Source organism: Lagenorhynchus albirostris, chromosome 19, assembly GCF_949774975.1.
Source record: "Lagenorhynchus albirostris chromosome 19, mLagAlb1.1, whole genome shotgun sequence".
NCBI classification, from domain to species: Eukaryota; Metazoa; Chordata; class Mammalia; order Artiodactyla; family Delphinidae; genus Lagenorhynchus; species Lagenorhynchus albirostris.
This window is the reverse complement of record NC_083113.1, coordinates 40,820,811-40,846,830: the sequence shown is the minus strand read 5'-3', so window position 1 is coordinate 40,846,830 and position 26,020 is coordinate 40,820,811. Positions and strand designations below refer to the sequence as shown.

Here is a 26,020-nt window from a genome sequence, read left to right as displayed (position 1 = left end):
AAACCCAAAGGTTGGACTTACTAGACAAATACTTTAAGCCAGTTATTCAAAATCTTTTCAAAGAACTAAAGGAAACCATGTCTAAAGAATGAAAGAGAAGTATGAGAGTGGTGTGTCAACAAATAGAGAATATCAATAAAGAGGTATAAAAAAGAACCAAATAGAAATTCTGGAGTTGAAAGTACAATAAGTGAAAGGAAAATACACTAGAAGACCTCAACAGCAAATGTGAGTTAGCTGAAGAAAGGGCCAGCAAACTTGAAGATAGGTTAATTGAGATAATCTAGTCTGAGGAGCAGAAAAAAGAAAATTAATAGAGCCTTAGATACCCATTGGACATTAGCAAGCATCCTAATACATGCATAATGAGAGTCCCAGAGGAAAGGAGAGAGAGAAAGAGACAGACTATTTGAAGAAATAATGGTCCCAAACTTCCCAAATTTGATAAAAATATTAATCTACACATCTAAAAAGTTCAATGAACTCCTAAGATCAACTCTAGACTCATCATAATGAGACTGTTGAAAATCACAGACAGAGGGAATATTGAAAGCAGCAAGAGAGAAACAGCTTATCACATAAAACGTTTCCTCAATAAGATTAACACTGAGTTTCTCATCAGAAGCCAGGGAGGCTAGAAGGCAGTGGGATGACATGCAAAGGGCTGAAAGAAAAAGCCTATCAACCAGTAATTCCATACCTAGCAAAACTATCCTGCAAAAAATAAAGGTGAAATCAAGACTTCCCAGATAAAATAGATTCCTCACTAGCAGACCTTCCCTACAAAATATACTAAAGGGATCATTCAGGCTGAAATGAAAGAAAATAGACAGTAACTTGAATCCACATGAAGAAATAAAGATCAGCGATAAAGGTAACTGTATAAGTAAATATAAAAGACAGTATAGGGCTCCCCTGGTGGTGCAGTGGTTAAGAATCTGCCTGCCAATGCAGGGGACATGGGTTTGTTTGAGCCCTGGTCCAGGAAGATCCCACATGCCGTGGAGCAACTAAGCCCGTGCACCACAACTACTGAGCCCGTGCTCTAGAGCCCGCGAGCCACAACTACTGAAGCTCGCGCGCCTAGAGCCCGTGCTCCGCAACAAGAGAAGCCACTGCAGTGAGAAGCCCGCGCGCTGCAATGAAGAAGAGCCCCTACTTGCCGCAACTAGAGAAAGCACACACGCAGCAACGAAGACCCAATGCAGCCAAAAATAAATAAAATAAATACATTTATAGAAAAAAAGGCAGTATATATATAGTTTGTAACTCTTTTTTCCCTCCTATATGATTTAAAAGACAACTGCATAAAGCAATAATTATAAATCTATGTTGATGGGCATACGATGTATAAAAATGTAGTATGTACAACAGCGATAGCACAAAGGAGCGGGGAGGGAGTGGATCTATTAGGGGCAAAGTTTTGTACACTACTTAAATTAAGTTGGTACAAATTCTAACTGGATTGTTATAAGTTAAGATTTTAAGTATAATCCTTAGGAGAACCACTAAGAAAAAAACATAAAATATAGTCAAAGAAACGTCAAGAGAAGTAAAATGGTACACTATAAAATATCTATTTAACATAAACACGGCAATAATGGGGTAATAGAGGAACAAAAAAGACATAAGCCAAAGAATACAAATAGGAAAATGACAGGCATAAACCCTACCTTGTTGGTAATTACATTAAATGTAAAAGGATTAAACATTGCAATCAAAGAGAGATTGGTAGAATGGATAAACTGCCCTGATCCAACTATATTTTGTTCACAGAAGACACACTTTCTATTAAAAGACACAAATAGGTTGAAAAGAAAAGGATAGAAAAAGATATACCATGTAAACAGTAACCAAAAGAGAGCTGGAGTGACTATACTAATATCAGACAAAATAGACTTTAAGATAAAAATTGTGACTAGATGTAAAGAGGTACATGTGATAATGCTCAGAGGGTCAATCCATCAGGAAGATACAACAATTATAAGATTATATGCCCGTAACAACAGAGACTCAAACTATATGAAGCAAAATCTGATGAGAGTTGAAGGGAGGAACATACAATTCAACAGTAATAGCTGGAGATTTTAGCATTAGACTTTCAATAATTGATAGACTAACTAGACAGAAAATCAGTGTGGAAATAAAAGTCTTGAACAACACTAACATACCACTATAGAACACTCCATCACAACAGTAGGATACATATTCCTCTCTAGTGCACATGGAACATTCTTCAGGATAAAACATATGTTAGGGTATAAAGCTAGTATCAGTAAAGTTACAAGGATTTAAATCATAAAACTTATGTTCTCTGACCACAGTGGAATGAAATTAGAAATCAATAATGGAAGGAAATTGGGAAAGTTCACAGATGTTTGGAAATTAAACAATACATTTCAAAAACAAATAACCAATGGATCAAAAAAGAAATCCCAATGAAATTAGAGCAAAATTGGAATTAAGACAAATTGCCCCCTGAGAGCTCCAGGAAAGTGCATCCAGAGCACAGTTTGCAAAATCTCATCCCTGGGAGACACACAGCCCAGGAAATCCTGCAGGACATGAAGGCGCGGGGGCCTTGCTGCAGTGAGCTTCATCTCCCACCTACCCAATTCAAGTCCCAAGTCTGGCAAAGAGACTTCCTGTTCTCATTTTCGATTGTGAGGTTTTCCAGGCAGGACCCCAATGTTGGGGTCCACACACCCCACTAAATGCCAGCCGCTCCATCACTGTTGTCAACCAGCTAATTAGATTTCCTCCCTCACTGCTGATGTATATCACTCGTCTGGTTCATTTCTCAGTTGGAAAAGGTGTGGCAGCTCCAGCTTCCAGAGGCCCTGCCTGCTGTGTAGAGTCGGGGTGGGATTGGGGGCCACGTACAGAGGCTGAGGGAAGGCATGGGGCTCTGAGAGGAGACCGGGATGGACTAGGTGTCCCTCTGCTGCAATCACTTTCCTGCAGTGTGTTTCTGAAATCCTGACTGCAAATGTCGCCTTGCACCCTGGGTTCCTCTGATGGTGGTGGTGGTGTATGTGCTTGTGTTTCACATGAGCTCGCTCAGCTCTGGAAAGAGAAGTATTTCAAGATTTTTCTTTATTTAGTTATAAAAAAATACAGTATGTCCCATGCACCAGTGTAGCCAATATATATATAGTCATTATCACTAGAGCAATTACTACAATGATAGGAAATAGAAGGTTACAGGAATTTGTTTATCCAACTAAAAAACCTGAATTAAAATTGTTAACCTAAATAGCAACCTGCTTATTATGCATAAACCCTTATTCTATATGTTTGTGAGAGCTAGAAATGTATAAGTATTATTAGTAAAAAAAAAAAAATATGAAAAACTCGTTATTGGTTAAAAATAAAAAGTCAGTGTTATCTACAGTCCCCTGAATTGAGGGGCCTTGCCCAGAGCAGGAACCTTGGTCCATGACAAATGGTGAGTCAGAGAGTTTGCCTCCTTCTCCGCACCCCCGTTGAGTGATGCCACTTCCCTAAGGTGTGTTTGCAGTGGAAAGTTCCGTATGTGGCTGAAAGTGGAAGAGGAACAGGTGGCCACTGGGCCTGAGCAGGGGCCTTGCCTTCTGTAGGGATGGGGCCCTGCTGGGGTTCCCTGAGATGTGGCAACAACGAGGTGTAAAGGCAAATGGCACAGCTGTGTTGCGCAGTCATGTTTGGGTTTGGACTTTGGCCCGAGTTGATGTGGGTCACACCTTAAGTGCCTCTAAGTCAAGAGATCAAGAGCAGATGGAGAGAAAGAAAAAAGAAAGGGCATGAATGAGTGACCGGGCGAGGCAGGGAGAGGTCTTCTGCTCCGGGAACATCTGCCCTGCTTCCCAGGCAAAACTGGAGGGGTGTCGTGAGTGTCAAATTGGGGTCACAGCGACTCCTGGCCCTCTCTGGAGAGAGTGGGTGTGGAGGTGGCCCTCACCCTATGATCTGTGGTCTCGTTTGGTCTGCACTGTCCCTCCAGGATGAATTCACAGTTGCTTTAAAGTTCAACGAGCCATTTCCCTGACCTTGGATGAATTTTCAGTACCCAGTACAGCATAGTTACAGGCATGGCAGGCCAGCGAGGTCACCTCAAGACCCAAGGTCAGGAGATGTCAAGAGGCCCTTCCTTCCTTTTGACAGGCCTGGAGAGAGGCTGCAGAATGCTGGGGGTCTTGGGAGGGTGTGAGGAAGCTAAAGCAGGGCAGGCCTGGGGGGCGGGCCCAGTCTCCTGGGGGACCGGGCTACAGAGAGTCTCGCCCCACAGTCATGCCATCCAGCCCCTTGCCTCCAGGTGACAGGCACCAGGACCCCCACCCCCAGCCGCCCCCCCCTAGGGGTTCAGGGACCTCAGGGGAAGACCTCCCCCTGGCAGTTGAGCATAATCTGCTTTGAGAAGACTGAGAAAGTCTTTGAGTTGAACCCGTAGTCGCAGGTGACAGGGTTATGTGGATGTCTCAGCCCAGACAGAACACCAGCCTGGTGTTTTCCAGCGTTTTGGGAGTACCCATCACTGAAATACGTTCCTGGACATTTCAGGGACTTGGATTTTGCCATCCAAGGTGGTGAGGTCTCTGGGACCCATGAGGAAGGGCTGTTAGGCTGGGACATGAGTGCTGTGATTGGAGGGCTCAGTGCCCGTGTCCGACTAGCCTGAGCTACCCAGGCCCAGAGGCCCACGGTCCCCTAATACACCAGCTCCTCCCGGGGGTCCGAGCCATACAGCTCGGCCAGCATCTTGAACCTGGGCCCCCAGTCATTGAGAAAGTCATAATCGATGTCTGAGTCAGATGAATCGGTGCCGAGGGAGCTGAGGGACTCGGCGATGGACTCGGCGCCCTCGTAGCCGTAGATGTGCAGCGTGTCGTAGGGGGGGCCGCCGCCGTCGTGGTCCGCCTCGTCCTTCTTCACCTCGATCATTGCGGCCATCTCCCCGGGCCCGTGCGCCCCGGGCGCGTGCCGCGGCGGCTTCTGCACCTGTGCGTAGAGGGACGGCCGCGTGTCCAGCGCCGGCCGCGGGGGCTTGGTCCCCCCGTGGCGCACCGAGTTGAGCACCGACACGTCGTAGCTGGTGGTGTCCATCTCGCCGCCGCCCTCCTCGTCGTAGGTGACCAGCTGCTCGTGGATCTCCGGCACGCTCTTGCCGTGGGCGCGGGCCTGCTTCCGGAGCCGCCGCCGCAGGATGATGAGGAGGGTGATCACTGCGAACAAGCGAGCCAGAGCTGGTCAGCCATGGCCCAGCGGACTGGGGGACTCCACTCCAACCCCCACCCCCCACCCCCCCACCCCCACACACACCCCCGCCTTGAGGTTTACCTGCACCTTCCCCTCCTCCCTGGGAATCCCTGGGCCAGCCCAGCTCCCAGTGACAGCTGGGCCAACGCAGAAGTTTTGGTTTGGTCCAGATACCTGGTGGGTCCACCCTCACTCCCACTCCAGAGTCATCTCCACCCCACCCCCACCCAGGATCCATCCTTGCTGGTGTCCTGGCCACAGTAGGGTGGGGGGGAGAGCAACAGAGCGGGCCTCCCTCAAGTTCATTCTCTCCTGCCACTCTCCTCCCCATCTACCCGCATCCTCAATTCCTCCCTCCTCTTAACCACTGTGGCAAATCCTTCTGTGTCTTGTCGAAAGGCCAGGAGGCCAGAGGTTGGGGCAGAGATGGGGAAAGGGATGGAGTTGGAATTTGGAGTGCAAAGATTCTAAGCCATGATGATGATGATGATGACGATGATGATGATGATGACGATGATGATGATGGTGATGATGATGGTGATGATGATGACAATGATGATGATGATGACAATGATGATGATGATGGTGAAGATGATGATGGTGATGGTGATGATGATGATGGTGATGATGGTGATGGTGATGATGGTGATGATGATGATGACGATGATGATGACGGTGAAGATGATGATGACGGTGAAGATGATGATGATGGTGATGATGGTGATGATGGTGATGATGATGATGGTGATGATGATGATGGTGATGATGATGATGATGGTGATGGTGATGATGATGATGATGGTGATGATGATGGTGATGATGGTGATGATGATGATGGTGATGATGGTGATGATGATGATGGTGATGGTGATGATGGTGATGATGACGATGATGATGACGGTGAAGATGATGATGATGATGATGATGATGGTGATGATGATGATGATGGTGATGATGATGATGGTGGTGATGGTGATGATGGTGATGATGATGGTGATGATGATGACGATGATGACGATGACGACGATGACGATGGTGAAGATGATGATGATGGTGATGATGATGATTATGATGATGATGATGATGGTGATGATGATAATGGTGATGATGGTGATGATGGTGATGGTGATGATGGTGATGATGATGATGGTGATGATGGTGATGATGATGATGGTGATGGTGATGATGATGACGATGATGACAATGATGATGATGATGATGATGGTGAAGATGATGGTGATGATGGTGATGATGATGATGATGATGGGTCATGGTGGTGCTGGTAGACATGGCACCCGTTGCAGTAGCAGCAGCTACTCTTGAGCACCTACTGTGTACATGCTGGCATGGTATTGGCACATTTTCATGTTCTTTTACTCAAAGTAGGTATTAATATCCCATTTTACATGAGCAAACCGAGCTCAGAGCAGCTGAGTGACATGCCCAGAGTCCCATGATCAGGCAGCGGTCTGGTGTTGGCCCTGCCCAAAGCTCTGAGGTGTGTGACTGCATGACGGTTGCCAACCCCTAGGAGGGGTGGACCACGTGGGGCAGAGAGCTCCTAGAAGTAGGCTCAGAGCATCCCTAGACTGTCGTTCTAGCCTCGAGTGACTTAACGAACTGTTCCGTACATAAGAAAAGCCAGGATGCCCTCTCTGAGCCTCTGTTTCCTTGCCTATAAAATGGAAGTGATGACTCCTCTGCTCTGTTTATATTTGATAAGGTGGCTATGAGGTTAAGTGCAATTCTGTGTGTGGTGGTGATGCCAGTATATCATTATTACTAATTTTTATTGAGAGGAAAATCTGGGTCTGGACTCTTTGCCACGGAAGCCCCAGAAGTGGGGGCACTGCCAGGGGGCCTCTCAGGGAAGCCACTGGCAGGAAAGGCCTGGAGCAGATGATGTGGGTCCCTCACTGCGTCCCCCGGTCAGTCCTGTCATTGTAGTGCACAGGGTGACCTCTAACCACCCAAGGGCTTCCTCTGGAGGGCCAGCCCCTGCCCCAGGTGAAACGCAGAACTTACACCTCTGGGAGGAGCCCCACCATCAGCTGGTGGGCATCGTTGGAAAAACATGGGCTGTGAGTGCCGCCACCCAGTCTCCAGTGAGAAGAAGCTCCAGTGTCCCATGGTGGCAGCTTGTGTGACAACTTGCCCTTGATTGGCTGCCTACCTTTCCAGTCTCACTCCCCCTCTTCCTTCTGGGGCTTCTTGGGAGTGCCTCTCAAATAAACCATGTGCACCCCAATCCTGGTCCCAGGGTCTGCTAACTGGGGAGCCCAAAGTAAGGCAAGGCCTAAAATGCTCCTAAAATTTCTGAGGCCCAAACAAGAGGAAAAGAGATGTCAAGTCTGGAGAAATCCTAAAAATAGAAAGAAAACCACTGGCGATAATCTAAACTAGAAATTTTAAACTTTCCGTTTCTCTCCAAAAGAAGAACTGGATCCTCTTTTTTCAAAGCAGGTGCGACTTGTGGGATCTTAGTTCCCTGACCAGGGATTGAACCCGGCCCCTTTGCAGTGAGAGCGAAGAGTCCTAACCATTGGACCGCCAGCGAATTCCCTCGGAAGAGGTTTTATATAAATAAATGCCTAGAACAGTGCCTGGCACACAATAAGTGCTCAAAATATGTCAGTTGAATGAGCGAATGTTATATATAAAGTATTTTAAACTGGGGAAGGAGACTTGAGTCCCCCCTTTCTTCCCCCCCTCCCCCGCCATCCCCACAGTTAGGCACTCAAGGAGGTGAAGCTTACACCTAGCACAGGCCTGCACTAGGGCCTGGAGGCAGGGCTGGGCCTGGATCCCTGGCCTCTTCCTTCTCCTGTGTAGCCCCCTCAATGTCCCCTCCCATCCTCCTGGGCACTGACCTGTGATGGTGAGGATGCAGAGGAAGATAGCTACCAGCGCCTGGATGCTGACGCCCACCTGGGCGGCCACCTCCTCACACAAGGTGAACTCGCCGCGTTCGTTGCACTTGCACACGGTCACATCCAGCATGCTGGTGCCTGTGAGGCTTGGCCTCCCGTTGTCTGAGATGAGCACGGGCAGGTGGTGGACCTTGGCGCGCTCTCGGTCAAAATACCCGTACTTGACTGTGATGTTGGCCGTGTTATCTGGAAACACCAAGTCCTCGGAGTCAGGCTCTGCTGCCTGGAGTGCCCATCCTCTCATCCACACTGCCTGCCACCTCCAGGAAGCCCTTGGTAACTGCACCAGCCCACGTGCTGCCTGGGCTGTGTCTCTGCCCTTGGCACCCCCTGCCTCAGGTTTTAGCCATTTGAGCGCAGGTCTGTTCCTCCAGAGAGGGGATGTTTTGGGCAGCTGCTTCGACCTAGCCTCTAAGAAGGACTTGGCCAGAATGTAAAACCCTTGCTTTCTGTTTCTGTGGGCGAATGATATGCCTGACCCCTAACTCTACTTCAATAAAAGGTGACTGTCAGCTAATTAACGCATTGTTTCAAGCTTTGATGAGCAATCAGGGGGAAATAAAGTCTTAAAAAGTCTTTTAGCATCGGGCTAACTTCTAAGGCTGTTTTTGCTATCCCTGAAAATCCATTAGAAAGTAAAAACAATGCACAGTTCCCTGGGGCACTGAGGGAATGATTGCATATGTAATTGAGGATTCCCCTGTCAGGCTGGAATTGAGAATGCGCTTTGGCCCAAACATAGGCTCTCCCTCTCAGCTCCAATCAATCCTTGTACAGAATTCCCCAGGGAGATTTTTTAACATGCTGGTTTTTCAGAACCACCCCCCTCCACTCCTCCTTCCTTTTCCCCCTCCCCTCTCCCGCCTTTCTGATTCAGTGGCTGGATAATCCGCCCTTTGTTGGCTCCTAGGAGATGATGATGGTTAGAGGGTCCAGGGACTCCCTGTTCCAGGGTTTACCTAGCCGTGCGGGGTTGGCACACTCAGAAAGCCAAAGGCAAAGGAGGCCATCTTTTAGATTTCAAATGGAAGCCAATTACATTTCATTATTAAGTAGCCATGTCTATTATAATTGAAAATAATAACAATATGGCCACTGACACTGTATGAGGGAAATTAGAGATTTCTCACTATACTCATTTAATATTGTAGCAGGACATTCATGTTCTAAGTGAACCTGAGATCAACAAGCTAGTCTCCTGGTCACATATGGGGTGTCTTTGGGTTGGTGTTTAAGCTTTCTTCTCCATTGCAGCCCTCCTCTGAGGCAGGATTGAGGTGGGCACTGGGGATGGGGTGACACGTATTTTTTCCATATTATTTACTACTAAAGACAGCGGAATGTTGAATGGTCTGTCATTGACTGTCCGCGCATCGTAGCCACCATCCCCATCCCATAGGAGGCTCCTTAAGGACGAGTCTGTGGCTGATCCCCTGGGTCTGCCTCTCACTCTCAGGGACCCCACTCCCTGACCTTCCTCAAAGGTGGCAATGGCTGTTTCTATACAGGAGTCCTCACCAACCACAGTGTTGCCAGTTAGGGATGGGCAGGGATTCCACCCCATTCTGGGTGAAGGATTGTTCTGTTTAGACCCAAGGGGGATCTTTTTGTGTTTTTCTCAGGAAGGTGCAGAAGCCATGGAAGCCTGTCTGCTTTTGGCTGGAATTCAGTCAACTCAGCACTGACACTCTGGGAAGCACATACTCATGAGAAACTCTGATTGGCCGCTACTGACATCACAGGGCTCTCTAGGCTGTGATTGGTGGACCGGATCCTGTCCCGAGGACACCCGCTGGTAAGTAGTCATTGTAGCCAAATTAAAACACTGTATCCTTGGCATTTTGGGTTTCAAATGTCCAGTTTTGCCTCTTTGGAAGCAACCTCAAAGTTCTATGTCATAGAGCAATTTGCAGTTGTGCTGAGCGCAGGAAGGAGTCTTTGGCTAGTTTGTGAACCAAGCTGTCTGCGCCGCATATCTGTTCTGTGCTCCTCAGTAACTGAGCGTCGTATGGGGAAGGGCAGGCCATGTGGGCTTAGCAGTGTGCCACGGTGGCTCTGACCATTGCACACACCAGTTAGGTATGTGGTGGGAATTGTACGAAACCTCCTGTAACTTGAAAGCCCCACTGAGGGCCTGCCCCCAGTTCACTGGCTTGGTCCTTGACCCTGGCTTTTCAAGACTCAACCCCGTCCCTGAGCCCCCCAAGAGCCAGCCTGACTGCCTTGAGGCGCACCGTGATTATCCGTGAGGGTGAAGTTGCTGTCCTCAGCGCTCAGGGAAAACTTGAACTTCACATCTCGTGGTGTTATATCCTTGTCTATTGCCGAGATTTGCACGACCAGCTAGAGGGTGGAAGATGGGGGCCGGTCATTAGCGGTGTTGGGTTGGCCGGGGTTTCAGTGATGGGGAGGGACTTTGGGTTTAGACCTGACCGTGGCTGCCTCTCACCTGTAACACTAACCTAAATGGTCTCCACAGAGCCACTCTTTCTACCACCACCTCCCCGCCAATCTACTCACTACACGTTCTCTCTGAGCCTCAGTTTCACCCTCTGTGGGGATAATGTCACCTTTCCTCAAGGCTGTTGTACAAGTTACATTAAGCTTGGTGAAATGCCGGCTGACCGTGGCTGGGAGGTGCTGCCCCTCGGCCTGCCCCAGGCGGACGCTGCCTTGCCCTCCCACCTGAGTTAGACTCACCTTGCCCTGGGCAGCGTTCTCACACACTTTGGGCTCGTAGGGCTTGGCAAACTCTGGGGCATTGTCGTTCTCATCCAAAACTTCGATGTGGACCTGCACAATGGATTCTTTGCCCGTGGGGGTCCCTGCAGGGGAAAGGACTCATCACTACAGTGGGTTCAGCAGGTACCAGCCCTGGGATTAGAATGTATATGGATGGGAGTCCTGGAGGGGTGCTCTTTTTGCAGGAAGAGGGGGTTATGGACATCTGGAAGGGAGGCCAGGGATGGCCTTCTGGTCAAAGGGAGTGGAAGAGGAAGGGGGTAAAGCTTCAAGCACAGGGATATTTGCTAAAGAATTAGTTGTAAGAATTGAAAAGGTGAACAACAGAAGTGTATTTTTAAAGGTTTTAATTAAATCAATTAAGTAATTATTAAATCAATTCAGCAATTTAAGCAATCAAACTAATTTAAATAAATTAATTATGAAATAATTGAAAAGGTAAACCATCTAAGTGAGATTGCATTAATAAATGACGTCAGTTTAAAAGAATGGACTATGTGGCTGTTTGCAATGCCCAGGTAAATTACATTTTAAAAATTACAGTCTTTTTAAAAAAGATATTTTAGTACCATGAGAAAATGATTCTGGAATAAGGTTAAGTAAAAATGCAGGATATGATATTTATACAAGTATTATGATCTCACTTGTATAAAAATACATATCGTAAAAAGACCAGAGGAAATACACTACAGTGCTAACAGTAATTATCTGTGTACGGTGGGAATATGAGGGTATAATTTTCTTCTCCTTTTTTGTATTTTCCGTATTTTAAAATGGGCAGCAAACTATTACTATAAGATTTAAAAATTGTATGAGTGAGATTAGATGGGGAAGAAAGGGGCAAAGACTGATCTGGACAGTACGCAGGAGTCCATTGAAGCTGACCTGGCTGCCAGGTGGGGGACGTGCTGCCAGCAGGAAGCAGGGGCCCTTCAGGGTAGCACCGGTGGGGCCCTGGCCAAGTCACCCCCTTTCTGGGCCCTTGTGGCCTCTGTGTGAGGTGGGAATATTGATCCTTCTCCCAGAGGACAGTTGTGATTTTCTCATAGAGGCTAAGGGTAAATTCTGGAGAATCTCACAGTCTTGGAGTTGGAAACTGCTTCAGATTTTGAATTCAGCCCACTGACTGGCCCATAAACACCCTCCAAAGCAGCCTTTTCCAAACGACCACTATAATAAGAATCACACGGCACTCGTTCAGTGCACGTTCCTTGGCCCCATTTCTGACGCACTGGACCAAAACCTCCAGGGAGGCATCTGAGAAGCTCTGTGGTTAAGAGGTGCCTCAGGTGATTCTCATCACAGGGACATCTGGCAGCCTGTTTTGGAACAGTGCTGCTTAAACTGTAGTGTGCATGAGATTCCGATTCAGTCTGGGGTTGGGGCCTGATGTTTTGCTCGTCTAACAAAGTCTCAGATGACGTGGATGCAGCTGGTCCATCCATGCTTGGGGATGGAGGCGCTATAGCATCCCAACCAAGTGGTGCATCAGCAGGTGCTTATAGGACCTCTGGAGACCCTAAATGATAGATTTTGACGATTGGAAAAGGAGAGGAGCCCAGGTCCCCTGGCAAATGGGGCCACTCACCACTAGAATCCAACTCTTTGGCCTCCACTGTCAGGTTACACCAGGGGTAGACTTCTCTGTCCAGCTCCTTCTCATTGTAAATATTCCCCTGCTTGGTTATTCCGAAGAACTGGCCCTTGTCACTTGTCCTGCGGATGGAGTATCTGCCCACGGGAGAGAGTTTCAAGGTTTTCCGTTGTTCTTTGCTGAGTCCAAACTCCCCAGCGGGACAGAGGAGACCCTTCAGGATCTGTCCCTTGCATCCATCCCCCATCTTCCTCTCACTGCTCATTGCACTTGACCACCCAGAGGGAGTCAGAGTAGTGAGATAATCCCTTTGAGGTTGGCAGTGTTGCCATCACTGGGCTGAGGGTGGTACCTGAGACTCCATCAACAGCACTTACACAGTTGAGGCAGGTGGCACTGTAATCAACTGTACCACAGCTTGGATCGGATTTTGTGATTAATGAAAAGATAGTTGGGCAAGAGCCAGGAAGAAATAAAAAAAGGGGCTGGAAGAGGTACGAAGTGATTGAAAGGAAATTAAATTTGTGAAGTAAAAATTGGAAAAGTTCTTAAGGAAAAAGGCATGAAGAGAAGAAAAGAGAGATGAAAATATATAACGTTCCAAATATATATTTTTCTAATACTGAGGAAAATTCCAGAACAAAGAGAACAGAAGAAATAACAAAAGATATAATAGAAGAAAACTTCCTGATCTGAAGCAAGGCCCAAGTTTATAGAAGAGTCATTGATATCAGGCGTAATTTTAAAAAGAGATCAATATTTAGCTATATCCTGATGACACTTTTGAATTTCAGAGCTATATAAAGAAACCAAAAAGAGTCCAGACAGAAAAGATACGTCCTTATAAAGAAAGAGAAATCAGACTCACCCCAGACATTCTCACAAAGTTAAATGCTAGGACACATTGATAATATTTTTGATTTGTAAATATGCAAGGATTCAGGAAGTTTATCATCCACAAGATGGGTCCTGAAAAAATTTTTTTTGAAAACTCACTTCATCTAACAAGTGTCTCAAAATAAAGTAAAAAAAAAATCTGGTTTGGGAGGAATTAAAATTAAACTATTGATATCTTTATCATATATAGGAAGGCAGTGGTGTGCGTGTGTGTGTGTGTGTGTGTGTGTGTGTGTGTGAGAGAGAGAGAGAGAGAGACAGAGACAGAGACAGAGACAGAGAGACAGAGATTTTTAACTAGAAAATATTGGTCCAGGAAAACATTTAAAATTTTACAGATAGAAGTAAATCTCACTGGTAGAAGTAAAAATGCATGTACTCCATCCAAATATCTACGAGAAAATAACATGAAAAAATAGACTCTACAACAAAGATGGAGGAAGAGAAAAAAGTAATTAAGTTTGAGAAATAGCAAATGTAAAACAAGATAAAAGAAGTAAGATCAAACATATCATTTACAATGAAAAATGTAAATAGGTTAAACACAAAGCATCTCAGTTTGGATTAAAAAGCAAAGCCATGAGGACACGGGGGAGAAGGGGAAGCTGGGATGAAGAGAGAGTAGCATGGACATGTATACACTACCAAATGTAAAATGGATGGCTAGTGGGAAGCTGCTGCATAGCACAGGGAGATCAGCTCGATGCTTTGTGACCACCTAGAGGCGTGGGATAGGCGGGAGGCTCAAGAGGGAGGGGATATAAGGATATATGTATACGTATAGCTGATTCACTTTGTTGTACAGCAGAAACTAACACAACATTGTAAAGCAATTATACTCCAGTAAAGATGGACCAAAAAAAAGCAAAGCCAATTACATTCCAGTTTCAAAGACAACTTACTGCCCATGACCTAGAAAAAATTAAAAGTAAAGGTTGGAAAATTTATTTCAGGCAAACATGAGTAACATGAAAACAGGACAAACTTTACATCAGGCAACATGGAATTGAGGACAAAATGTCATAAGGATGAAAGTGACAAGTCATAATGAAGGTAAAATAGTTATAAACCTTTGTTAACTGAATAGAAAAATTAAAATACATAAAGCAAAAGCTTAGATATTCCAGAAAAAAATGGACAGAAAGACACACAAAGACAATTACATTACATCACAGAACAAGTTAAAGCAAAGCCAAAAAATGCCCTACCAATTGTAAATGAAAAAAAAGTCTCTTAAATAAACCATTGGATCAATGAAGAAATAAAAATTATCATTATAGACCATTTAGAATAGAATGGCCATGAAAACAGTTGTCCTAAAACTTATGAGATGTGATCAAAATGGAGGTACACATTTGTCTTTAACAGGAAGACCTGATAACAGAGAAACATTAACTCTCCCCAAATTGATATATAAACACAATTCTCATTAGAATTCTGATGCTTTTTTAAAAACGGAAGAATTTTATGGTTCACATGGAAGAATGAATGTTTGAGAATGCATTAAAGATATATAAAGTGGAAAAACACTTGAGGGAGGGACTTGCCGTATACATACCAAGTTTTAGTATCAAGCTGCTACAGTAAAACAGAATGGCTTTGCCACAGAACATAGGATTCAGAAGTAGATTCAGGGATATACGGGAGCTTGGAACTACATCTTTTGTCACAGAGGGTAGAGGAGAGGAGTCTAGTTCAGATAGAAGAACAAGTAGTGATGAAATGGGTATAGTATGATCCAGAAAAATTTTAAAACAATCAAATCCCCCAAACAAACAAAGGACAAATCCACCATAAATGTATGTAGATGTTTTGTGTGGTCACGAAGAAAGGCATGATAGGACCACAGCACACCATGAACGTGAGTTGTCTGGAAATCAGGGTTATGATGTTTTCTTTATAGATCCTTGTGTTGTTTGATTGTGTGAAATAAACACTTTTTCCTTTTGTGGTTTTGGGAAGACAAATGTAATAAATCGTGTTTAGCGAAGGGGTTTCATGGATGTCAAGTTGGCTGCTCTCTTGACTGTCACATCTCCCCAGACGGGACCTGTGGGAGCCCGCACCTCCCCTTCAAGGTAGAGCAGACAACGGGAAGCTCTGATGGCCAGGACCATGCTGGCCTGGGCAGAGCAAGATTCCACCTGGCCACATGGGTTAGTGGAAGAGCTTGGGCTTCTTGTCGTGCCTCTGTGCATGTCCCATGTACCTTCCGGGAGAAGCCAGTTTCCCCCTCTGAGTCCTGGGCTCAGTCCAGCAGGCCTAAGAGCCTCAGTGCCTGGGTGGTGTCGTGATCACCACCATCGTCATGCCTTCCACCCGCCTTACCTGATGCTCCGCTTAGCGGCATCGGGGTCCACGGCCAGCACTGAGCCGATCAGAGGTTTCTTCTGGTTCTCCCGCAGTTGGAAGTGGTAAAAGGGCTGCTGGAAGGTGGGGGGCTCGTCCACATCTGTGACGTTGATGATGACACGGGCGATGTTCTTGGTGGAGGTGCTGCTCAGGTAGCGGAGGTCGATGGTGGGGTCCGTGGCCTCGATGGTGAAGCTGTATTGCCGGATACGTTCATAGTCCAGGGGCTGCGAAGGGAAAACTATGGTGAGCACTTGCTCTGAGCCAAGCACGGGGTTGTGATTTTCACAGCAACCCTGCGAGGTCATACTGGGATGACCCCTTTTTACAGATGAGGGGCCTGTGGCCTGGCTGTCTTCAGCTGTCTCCCGTGTATCCTGACCGTGGCTCAATTCCAGGTATTGAGGACAACCAGTGGGTCAGCCACAGTCTCGCTCTCAAGGGGACGACAGACTAGTGGTTCTACCCCCAGCTCCTTAAAGACATTGCTTTTCTTTGTGCCTTTGCTCAAGTCTCTTCTCCTGCCCTTGCCCGCTTGGCATACTCCTATCCACCCCTCAGGAAGCCAACCTGAAGGTAATCAGATGCCCTCTCAGAACCCATTCCTGCCCCTCCCAACACAGGTAATTGCTCCCTGCCTGGGTACCCTTTATGTCTGTGTGTCTGTCCTCCCTACTGGCTGAGAGCTTTGGTACCGTGGAGGCCGTCCCCAGCACAGGGCTGGACCAGAGAAGGACTCGGGAGAGGTCTGCTGGAGGAATGGCCTGGCTCAGGCAGAGGGGTTCTGGAGTGCCCCCTTTGAGGCAGGTCATCACTGGCCTTGCCTCCCAGTCCTCTGCATGGCCGTTCTGAAGCAGTTTGTGCCCCTGGCAGACCTTCCCTCCTCTTCTAAATTCAGCCAGTCCAACTGCTTTCCCAGCAGCAGCCATGGCCAGTGGCCACCCCGTCCCCACGGCATTCACTATTTCCTTACATGCTGATGGCTTTCAGCTGCAAGCACTTGTAATCTTCCAGGGCTTTCCTGGCCCGTGCCCAGGGCAGATCAGAAAGTGCCAGGGAGGGGACTTCCCTGCTGGTCCAGTGGTTACGAATCCGCCTTCCAATGCAGGGGACGCAGGTTCGATCCCCGGTCAGGGAACTAAGCTCCCACATGCCACGGGGCAACTAAGCCCACGTGCCACAACTACTGATCTCCCGCTCTTCAACTAGGGAGCCTGTGTGCCGCAAACTACAGAGCCCACGCACTTAGGAACCCTTGTGCCACAGCTACAGAGCCCACGCGCCCTGGAGCCTGCACGCCACAACTAGAGAAGAGAAAACCCACACACCACAACTAGAGAGAAGCCCGCGGGCCACAATGAAGAGTCTGCATGCTGCAACTAAGACCTGATGTGGCCAAAAATAAATAAATAAATAAATCTTTTAAAAAAAAAAAAGAAAGTGCTGGGGAGTGGGCCCCCAGGAGCCCTCAGTCAGCCCACAGCGGCTGTGACTCTGAGGCATGTTCCATACTGTCCCCCAGATGTCCCCAGCGGGACTGCACCCCACTCGCCCATGGTGGTCACCTGCTCATTGAGGAGCCTGTATTAGCTTTCCTCCTTTTCACATCTCACTGCTCCTGGGGCTTCCTGAGATCACTTCCCATTTAAACTATTTACACCCAAATCCTTGCCTCAAGGTCTGCTTCCGGGGTAGCCCAGCCTAAGGCACTGACCCTTCTGTCCTGGCTCCCCTTCCCAGCGCCAGGGTCACAGTGTCCACGAGCACACGGCCAGCTCCAAACCGACCCAGAACGTGCACCTTTGGTGGCCTCTGATCCGGGAGCAACCCCTGGCTGAGTCCTGAGGAAGCCAGGAGCCCCCAACCCCGCATCTGATGTCACTGCCACGGGTCTGCGAACCTTCATGGGCTTGATGATGCCCTCGTTGCGGCTGGGGTCAGGCTCGATGGTGAAGGTGTCCCTGTACTCGCCCTGCACGATGCTGTACTTTGTCTTCCGGTTCTGGGGCTCGTCTGGGTCCTCCACAAACAGAGAGCCCAGGGGGCTGCCCACACGGATGTCTTCGGGCACAGAAAATATGTACCTGGCTGATGCAAAGAGGCGCCCCAAAGGGCACTGGGTTAATGAGGTAGATGAGGCGATCGTCCCCATACTATCCCAATACATTTTGTTACAGGAAACGGGCACAATAAAATAGTAGTAGTAGTAGTAGTAGTAGTAATTCCTCTGGAACTTTGTGTCCCAAGGCAGAGAGGTTGTGCTCTGTCCTTCCATCCACCTGACAGGTAGTTATTAAGCATCTGCTGTATGTCAGGCACCTTGCTAGGGGACCTGTTCATTGACAGTTGAGAGGGTCTCTGCCTTCAGGGGGCTTGTGCCGTACCAAGGAGGCCACCAGGAAAACCCCCTGTCCTTGGGGTGGCTGAGCCTCTGCGTGAGCCGTCAGCATTGGAGTTGCAAGTGATGAGTCAGCTGACTTTCCTCCCCAGCCCACCCAGGGCGTGTCAAAAGGGGAGAATCGGTCTGTGGATGGGTCAGAGCCCAGCCCTGGCTCTGGCTCTGGAGCTTTGCCGAACCCCTGTTCCCCAGCTCATGGGGATTTTCTAGCTGGGGTCTGGGTTTTCCTGAGCCCATGGGATCTGGGTGAAAGTGGTCCTATCTGGTAGTGGGACTCTGGGCACACGGTGGCACACAGCAGGGAGTGTGACTCCCTGCTGGCCTGTGAGGGCTCTGGCAGGGGCAGTTGGACAGCCTTGGGAACGTGTTCATAGATGGGGAACACCGGAAAGACGCCCCTGACGTAGGCCCGCCCTGGGTTGGAGAGAGAGGTAGACAGATGCCAGGATCCTCTCTGAGAGCTCCCGGGTCACCGAGCCTGGAGTATCCCAACCCTCGCCCTGCCCAGGGCCCTAGGGGAGGGGCTCACACTGTGTGAAGATGGGGAAGTTGTCGTTGACGTCCTGCAGAGAGATCAGCACGGTGGCCGTGCCCGATTCCCCCCGGAGGCCCTGGGCATCTCGTGCTTCCACCACGATCTCGTACTTGGCCTGCTTCTCTCGGTCCAGGTTTTTGTTCGCTGTGACAATTAGTCCTGCAAAAAGTGTCACATCAGGAGCCGTGTTACTTGGGGAGCTTTTAAAAAATAGTGATGCCCGGCCGCTACCCATACGGCACCTGGCTTCAGAGCTCCCCAGGTGATTTCACTGTGCAGCCAGGACTGAGAGCCAGGGGTGAACCACCTTCCACCTCCATGCCCTGCACTGCTAGGCCAAACGCTTTGGTCCAGTATCGGTCCCGGCCACCTGGAGCACTGGGTTGAGCAAGAACCTGAGGCCACATCTAGGCTCAGAGTGGGAAGAGTGCTATGATGGGCTAGCGATGGCTACCTTGGGGCAGCGTAGGTTGTGCTGTGTGTTTGCCATCACTCTGAAAGATGGCTTGCCTCAGGCCTGACCACCTGGACTTCTGTCTTGCTCGCAAGACTCAGTCCTTACAGTTTTTTTGGGTCACCTGGAGTGGATAATGACGATGGGCCACGTGCTCATTAGACGTTACCTAATTCAGACTTCACACCTACCGTACAAGGTGAATATAAGCTTCCTCAGTTTTGAGATTAGGGCCCTAGCTCTCACAGAGGTCAGTTGACTTGCCCAAGGTCTTTAGAAGCAGTGAGGAGCAGAAATGGGTTCTGAAACCAGATCCATTTGATTCCATAGCTGGAGCTGCTAACCGGCATTCTCTTCCACCTCTCGTGTCAGTGCTTGGGTCCTGACTTTGTCCCCTGGACTTGAGTTCACGTCTCGGGCACCTGTCTGCCTTCTTCTGCCCTCACCAGCCACCTTGTCTTGACGTAGGGTACCGACTGCCTCCAAAGGGTGGTGTAGGTCAGTGGTCAGTGACACCTGGCAGACTGGGCTTCCCTCCGTGCCTGCACCTCCACCCCCTCCAAGCCAGTGCCGCCCCCGGGGGGTTAGTCACACAGACCGGAACCACGGATGCTGAAATGTTCTTCTCCCTTCAGGAGTTGGTACACGACAGAGGCGTGGTCTGCCACGGTGGGGTCATCTGCATCCATTGCTGTCAGCTGGATGACCGAGGTCCCTGTGGGGAGAGAACCCAGGGTTGCTGCTTTGCGATGGCCAGCCCCTCGCCCCATTCCCAGATGAGGGCCGATGGGGCTCAGGCTGTTCCCTGAACCCCCCTCCCCCAGGTCCTGAGGGAGAAAAGGCTGCTTTGTTTTCTGAGGAGCCTGCCTGGGGGCAAAGTGCTGGCAGTGGTGGAGGCCCAGCTCGGTCAAACATGAAGGGCAAAGAGAACAGGTGGTTTTCATTTATGGGGGAAATGAGGGAAGAGGTGAGTGGCTGAGGTCATGGGGAGAAGCAGTAAGGGCTGCTTCTTCCTTCTGGAAGCATGAGAACAAGAGAATAGGAAGGGCCCCCGAAGGGCTGGGTTCACATCTCTTTCCCCTTGAACTCCAGGCTCCCCATATTTGACAGGAAGGTCTGGTCCTGAGACCTGGCGAGAGAGCCTGGACTAAGGGCTGGGGAAGGGAGCCCTTTTCTGGCACCCCCTGGAGGCTGGGGGTAGAATTGAGGAAGGAATAGTCTCCTCTGGAGGCCTGGGGTCCAGGCTGCTGACACACCTTGGGATGAGGTGTGTCCCTCTCCCGCCCCCCTCCACTCCTGTATGGACCCCAAAGGTGACTCCTTGTCTTGGTGGAAGAGTTGGCCTCCTTCATGTGCAAAGGCTACGCTCTTGGCATGCCAGCCCTGAGAGTCAGAGCAGTGGGTGGCGTCGGCTCCAAAGAGTAACAAGACGTGTGTGTGTGTGTGTGTGTGTGTGTGTGTGTGTGTGTGTGTGTGTGTGTGTGTGTGTGTGTGTGTGTGTGTGTGTGTGTGTGTGTGTGTGTGTGTGTGTGTGTGTGTGTGTGTGTGTGTGTGACGGTCAGGACTCCGTCTGGGGCCAGGTCAGAGCTTAGTCTTTAGGGACCAGATTTCCTTTCGAGTCATATACAGTGGCAATATGGGCATCCCCATAGCTGCCCGGAACTCGCTGAATCCTGCCCCAGGCAGTGAAGCTGCCGATGGGAGAGGGGCCTCCATGCCAGGGATGAGCGAGGGGAGAGGGAGACAGACAGACTGGGTGCGCACCTATCCCTGACATCTCGGGCACGGAGGCATTGAACACCCGGTGCGTGAACACAGGCCAGTTGTCATTGATATCGTGAACTTTGATGGTGAAGCTGGAAGGAGACTCCAGGTTCTTCTCAGTGTTCTTGTCCACCACGAGGGCGATGAGGTGGTACTCAGAGATCTTCTCCCTGTCCAGCCTCTCAAAGGCATACACGTCCCCTGTGCTCTCATCAACCTGGAAGACCTTGCCGGCAGACTCTCCTTTGAGCTGGTACTTGGTGTTCTTGCGGTTCACGCTTGATTTAATCTAGGAAAGGAGAGGCACCGTGAACTGGAAATAGCAGTGGTGGCTGTGTGCATGTGAGTGTGTGCCCGTGTGAGTGTGCCGGGGCATGGCATTATTTAAAAAAATCAATTATATAAACTTACAATTAAATGAATCATATTAAAAACAGAGGTAGGGGCTTCCCTGGTGGCGCAGTGGTTGAGAGTCCGCCTGCCGATGCAGGGGACACGGGTTCGTGCCCCGGTCTGGGAAGATCCCACATGCCGCAGAGCGGCTGGGCCCGTGAGCCATGGCCGCTGAGCCTGCGCGTCCGGAGCCTGTGCTCCGCAACGGGAGAGGCCACAACAAGTGAGAGGCCCGTGTATCGCAAAAACAAACAAACAGACAAAGGTAACGTACTATAAATCTATTGCTTCCTAATACTGTAATTTTACTACATTTTACTATGTTCTCTTGAGTTTTTTAAAAAACTTTTTTATTTTTTACATCTTTATTGGAGTACAATTGCTTTACAGTGATGTGTTAGTTTCTGCTTTATATCGAACTGAATCAGCTATACATATACATATATCCCCATATCTCCTCCCTCTTGTGTCTCCCTCCCACCCTCCGTATCCCACCCCTGTTCTTGAGTTTTTATGTTGATCGTATTGAATGATGGAAATATTGGATAATGCTGTGTTAATGCAATCTGTTCCCAACTCTGCCTTCAGTGGCATCGAGTTGGTAGCTTGCAACAGACATGGTGAAAGTGTTTATACCAAGGAAATTGGCAAATGCTACAAACAGGATCTTTTCCCCTCAAAAGCCAGTTGTCAACTATTTATCAGCACATCACTGGTCTCAGTCATTTAGTTTTGGAATGGTGCATAAAATGTTCTCTTTTTGGAGATTTACAACATATAGTTCTGCAGGAAAGAACTCTACTGAGCTTTGTTTAACTCAGGATTTCCTATACTTGTTAGACCACTGAATCCTTTTCCTTTGTTACACATACTATTAGTGTCCTTAGGAATAAGACTTGGAAAATAATGTGTGTAAAGCAATTTGCACAGGCTCTCAATAAATGCTAGTTGTTATTCACACTAGATGCCTACATTAAAGGATATTAGAAGTTTAGAATTGCTGAACATCTCATTTATGGAATCTTGGAAACAGAGGCTGTTAGGAACATAAGCTAATCATATTTCATACATGTCTAATGGTCCTCCCATAGGTGGTTAGGATGTTCAAAAAATAGAGTTCAATAAAGTAAAAGAAAAAAATCAGATGCCTACAAGGTGCCAGCCTGGGAGCATAAAGATAGTCCAGACCCCGTTCTTTCTCTCAGGGCCTGGTTTGAAGCAGCAGAGGCTGAGATTTTGAGGAGGGGCAGCATTTAAGGGTCAGTTGGAACAAGAGCCTTGAGTGAAGGTGTTGCATCAGAAAGGCTGGAGGAGAACCCGAGAGAGAGTGGGGTCTCAGGACAGAAGAGGGAGCATCAAGATGGGTGTGGTCAGATCCCACGAGGTCTGGAAGGCATCCCTAGGCCTAGCAGCGGTGCAGTCATCGGAGCCCTTGGTGAGAGCAGCGTTAGGGGTGGTGGATCGAGAAGCCGGATGATAGGGCTTTATTATTATTATTATTATTTTCTTTTTTTGCGGTACGCGGGCCTCTCACCGCTGTGGCCTCTCCCGTTGCGGAGCACAGGCTCCGGACGCGCAGGCTCAGCGGCCATGGCTCACGGGCCCAGCCGCTCCGCGGCATGTGGGATCTTGCCGGACCGGGGCACGAACCCGCGTCCCCTGCATCGGCAGGCGGACTCTCAACCACTGCGCCACCAGGGAAGCTCCCGGGTGACAGGGCTTTAGAGAAGAGTCTGGGAGGTGAGGAAGTGGGGACAGGGAGTGAGGCTCCTCCCCCTTGGTGGGCGGGGCGGGAGAGAGGTGAGGCTGTAGCTGGAGGTAGTGAAGAAGCATCCTGGAGCAGGGCTGCGGGTGTGCAGGGGCAGATGGTTCGTGGGGAGGTCCCGAAGCCCAGTGGCCGGGACATACGATGAACAGATGGGCCGGAGGCAAGAAGTGATGCGCCAGCGCCGGAACCTGTGACTTGGGCGGGAGGACAGTGGGGGTCAAGAAGGAGGGACAGTCTGGGGCCCTGTATGAGTTACTCAGGGTTAGGGTAGGATGGTCATTCCAAACCTGGTTCTGGTGGGTGCATTAGGATTCATGTGGGCAGGGGTAGCAAGGGGGCGTGAGTCAGCTTTGATCTGTTACTGGAATTCTGTCTGAGATTGCATTTGACTCACACCTAAACATCTTTGATAATTTCTCAGTATCATCAAATAAATAGTGTTAAGAAGACTTCATTTGGATATGAGTTTCTGTTTTCCTTCCCTCCAACTTTTCTCAAATAGACTTTATATTTTAGAACTGTTCCAGATTTATAGAAAAATTGAGGTGATAGTACAGAGAGTTCCCATACATCCTGTGCCCAATTTCCCTGTTATTAACATCTTACATTAGTATGGTACATTTGTTGTAATTAATGCACCAATACTGATATATTATTATTAACTAAAGTTCATATTTTGTGCAGATTTCCGTAGTTTTTACCTAATGTCCTTTTTCTGTTTGAGGATCCCACCCAGGATACCACATTACCTCTAGTTGTCATGTTCCTTTAAGTTACTCTTGGCTGGGACAGTTTCTCAGATTCTCCATGGTTTTTTTTTTTTTTTTTTAATTGAAATATACTTTATTTACAATGTTGTGTTAGTTTCAAGTGTACAGCAAAGTGATTCAGTTATATATATATATATATATATGTATATATATATACAAATATACATATATATTCTTTTTCAGATTCTTTTCCATTATAAATTATTACAAGATACTGAGTATGGTTCTCTGTGATGTATGGTAGGTCCTTGTTGTTTGCCTAGTTTATATACAGTAGTGTGTAGATGTTAATCCCACTCCCCCCACTATCCTCTTTGGTAACCATAAGTTTGTTTTCTTTGTCCATGAGGCTCTGCTTGTTTTCTACGACCGGGAGAGTTTTGAGGAGTGCTGGTTGGGTGTTTTGTAGGATGCCCCCTATTGGAATTTGTCCGATGTTTTCCTCACGATCAGACAGACTGAGGTTATAGGTTTGGGGGGGCCTCCCCTTTTTTAACTTATCTCTATATTTGGATATAACATCTTAATGCCAGAAGCTCTGCTGACCCCTGTCTGTGGATTCAGAAGGCCACTCAGCTCCCATTGTCCAGCAAACAGCTCTGTAAACAAAGGCTCCTGGCTCTGATCTTGGTAAACAGGGACTTCCTTCCCTCCGATGACGTCTTTGGAGCCAGGAGTGATCCTTGGAGCCCTGTCCTGGCCTCTCCCAGACACCGTGCTTCTTCCCAGGGTGGGGACTGCACGGGACCCTCTGTCCCCACGCCAGGTGCCAAGTGCACACTGTTGGCAGGGGACGGCAGGCCCGAGGCTCTTCCTGCTGCGCAGAGGCCTTCGGGCGAGCCGTCCGAGGCCTGCCGTGTCCGGGCTGGGCGGCACGCCGGCGGCCCTGCTTGCCGACTGTCCCTGACTCAGCCCGTGGGTATTCGTTGGGGGGCAGCCATTCTCTCTGGAGGCTGATTCACGGCACACTCACCCCCTTGGGAAGGAGCAGATGGGCCGATGGCATTTTCCTCTAGGGCACAGAGTTCACATTGGTGTTGGGAGTCAGGAACCCTGTGCTTTCCTAGGGCTCTATCCTGGTTTCACTGTGTGACCCTGGGCAAGCGCCTTCCCCTCTGAGTGGCCAGACTGAAGGATCTGAATTTCCCAGCCGTTCTTGGTGGCCAGAGGAGGCCTGGGCACAGTGAGCAGTGGAGAGGGCCGTGGGCAGGGCTGTGAGTGTAGATTCCCCAGCTGGCTCCACCGCCAGCTGCCATGGCATTTCTGGTGCTGAGGCCAGACTTGACCCTTCCCCATCTAGGGGTCCTTTCTGGCCTGATTCTCTGTAACCATAGGGCTCCCCCATCTCCAGCATGTGTGGGGTTCTTTGTCTGATACATGCTGCCCTTCTAGACCAGGGTGGGCAAACTGTTTCTGTAAAGGGCCAGATAGTAAAAATTTTTGACTTTGTGGATCATGTGGTCTTTGGGACAATTACTCAAATCTGCTATTGTAGCATGAAAGCAACCACGACCATTTGTTAAGTGCACGGCGTGGCTCTGTTCCAATAAAACTTTATTTACGAAACCGCATGGCGGGGCAGTTCTACCAGCCCCTATTTATGTATTTATTTATTTAATTGAAGTATAGTTGATTTACAGTGTTGTGTTAGTTTCTTGTGTACAGCAAAGTGATGTGTATGTGTGTGTGTGTATATACATCTTTTCCATTATAGGTTATTACAACCTACGGAATATAGATCCCTGTGCTATGCAGTAGGTCCTTGTTGATTATCTGTTTTATATATAATAGTATGTATATGTTAATCCCAAACTCCTAATTTATCCCTCCCCTGCTTTCCCCTTTGATAATCGTAAGTTTGTTTTCTATGTCTGTGAGTCTGTTTCTGTTTTGTAAATAAGTTCATTTGTATCATGTTTTTAGATTTGACATATAAGAGGTATCATATGATATTTGTCTTTCTCTTTCTGACTTACTTCACTTAGTATGATAACCTCTGGGTCCATCCATGTTGCTCTAAATGGCAAGATTTCATTCTTTTTTATGGCTGAGTAATATTCCATTATTTATAGGTACCACACCTTCTTTATGCATTCATCTGTTGGTGGACACTTAGGTTGCTTCCACGTCTTGGCTATTGTAAATAGTGCTGCTATGAACATTGGGGTTCGTGTATCTTTTTGAATTA

At 48.3% G+C, this 26,020-nt stretch overlaps 1 protein-coding gene across 1 annotated transcript in view; it reads right to left on the bottom strand.

Moving 5' to 3' along the window:
- Nucleotides 1-3,079: 3,079 nt before the first annotated feature.
- The window catches only part of CDH5 (cadherin 5), a 36,724-nt gene continuing 13,783 nt past the window's right edge, over nucleotides 3,080-26,020 (bottom strand). Inside the window, exons 3-12 of the mRNA XM_060130304.1 lie at nucleotides 20,902-21,190; nucleotides 19,736-19,852; nucleotides 18,678-18,842; nucleotides 17,651-17,838; nucleotides 15,727-15,977; nucleotides 12,496-12,638; nucleotides 10,866-10,990; nucleotides 10,400-10,508; nucleotides 8,106-8,351; nucleotides 3,080-5,201 (exon numbers count right to left, since the gene is read on the bottom strand). Of these exons, the coding sequence (XP_059986287.1) occupies nucleotides 4,687-5,201; nucleotides 8,106-8,351; nucleotides 10,400-10,508; nucleotides 10,866-10,990; nucleotides 12,496-12,638; nucleotides 15,727-15,977; nucleotides 17,651-17,838; nucleotides 18,678-18,842; nucleotides 19,736-19,852; nucleotides 20,902-21,190 (2,148 nt within the window). The 3' untranslated portion in view covers nucleotides 3,080-4,686. The remainder of the gene's footprint in view (nucleotides 5,202-8,105; nucleotides 8,352-10,399; nucleotides 10,509-10,865; nucleotides 10,991-12,495; nucleotides 12,639-15,726; nucleotides 15,978-17,650; nucleotides 17,839-18,677; nucleotides 18,843-19,735; nucleotides 19,853-20,901; nucleotides 21,191-26,020) is intronic.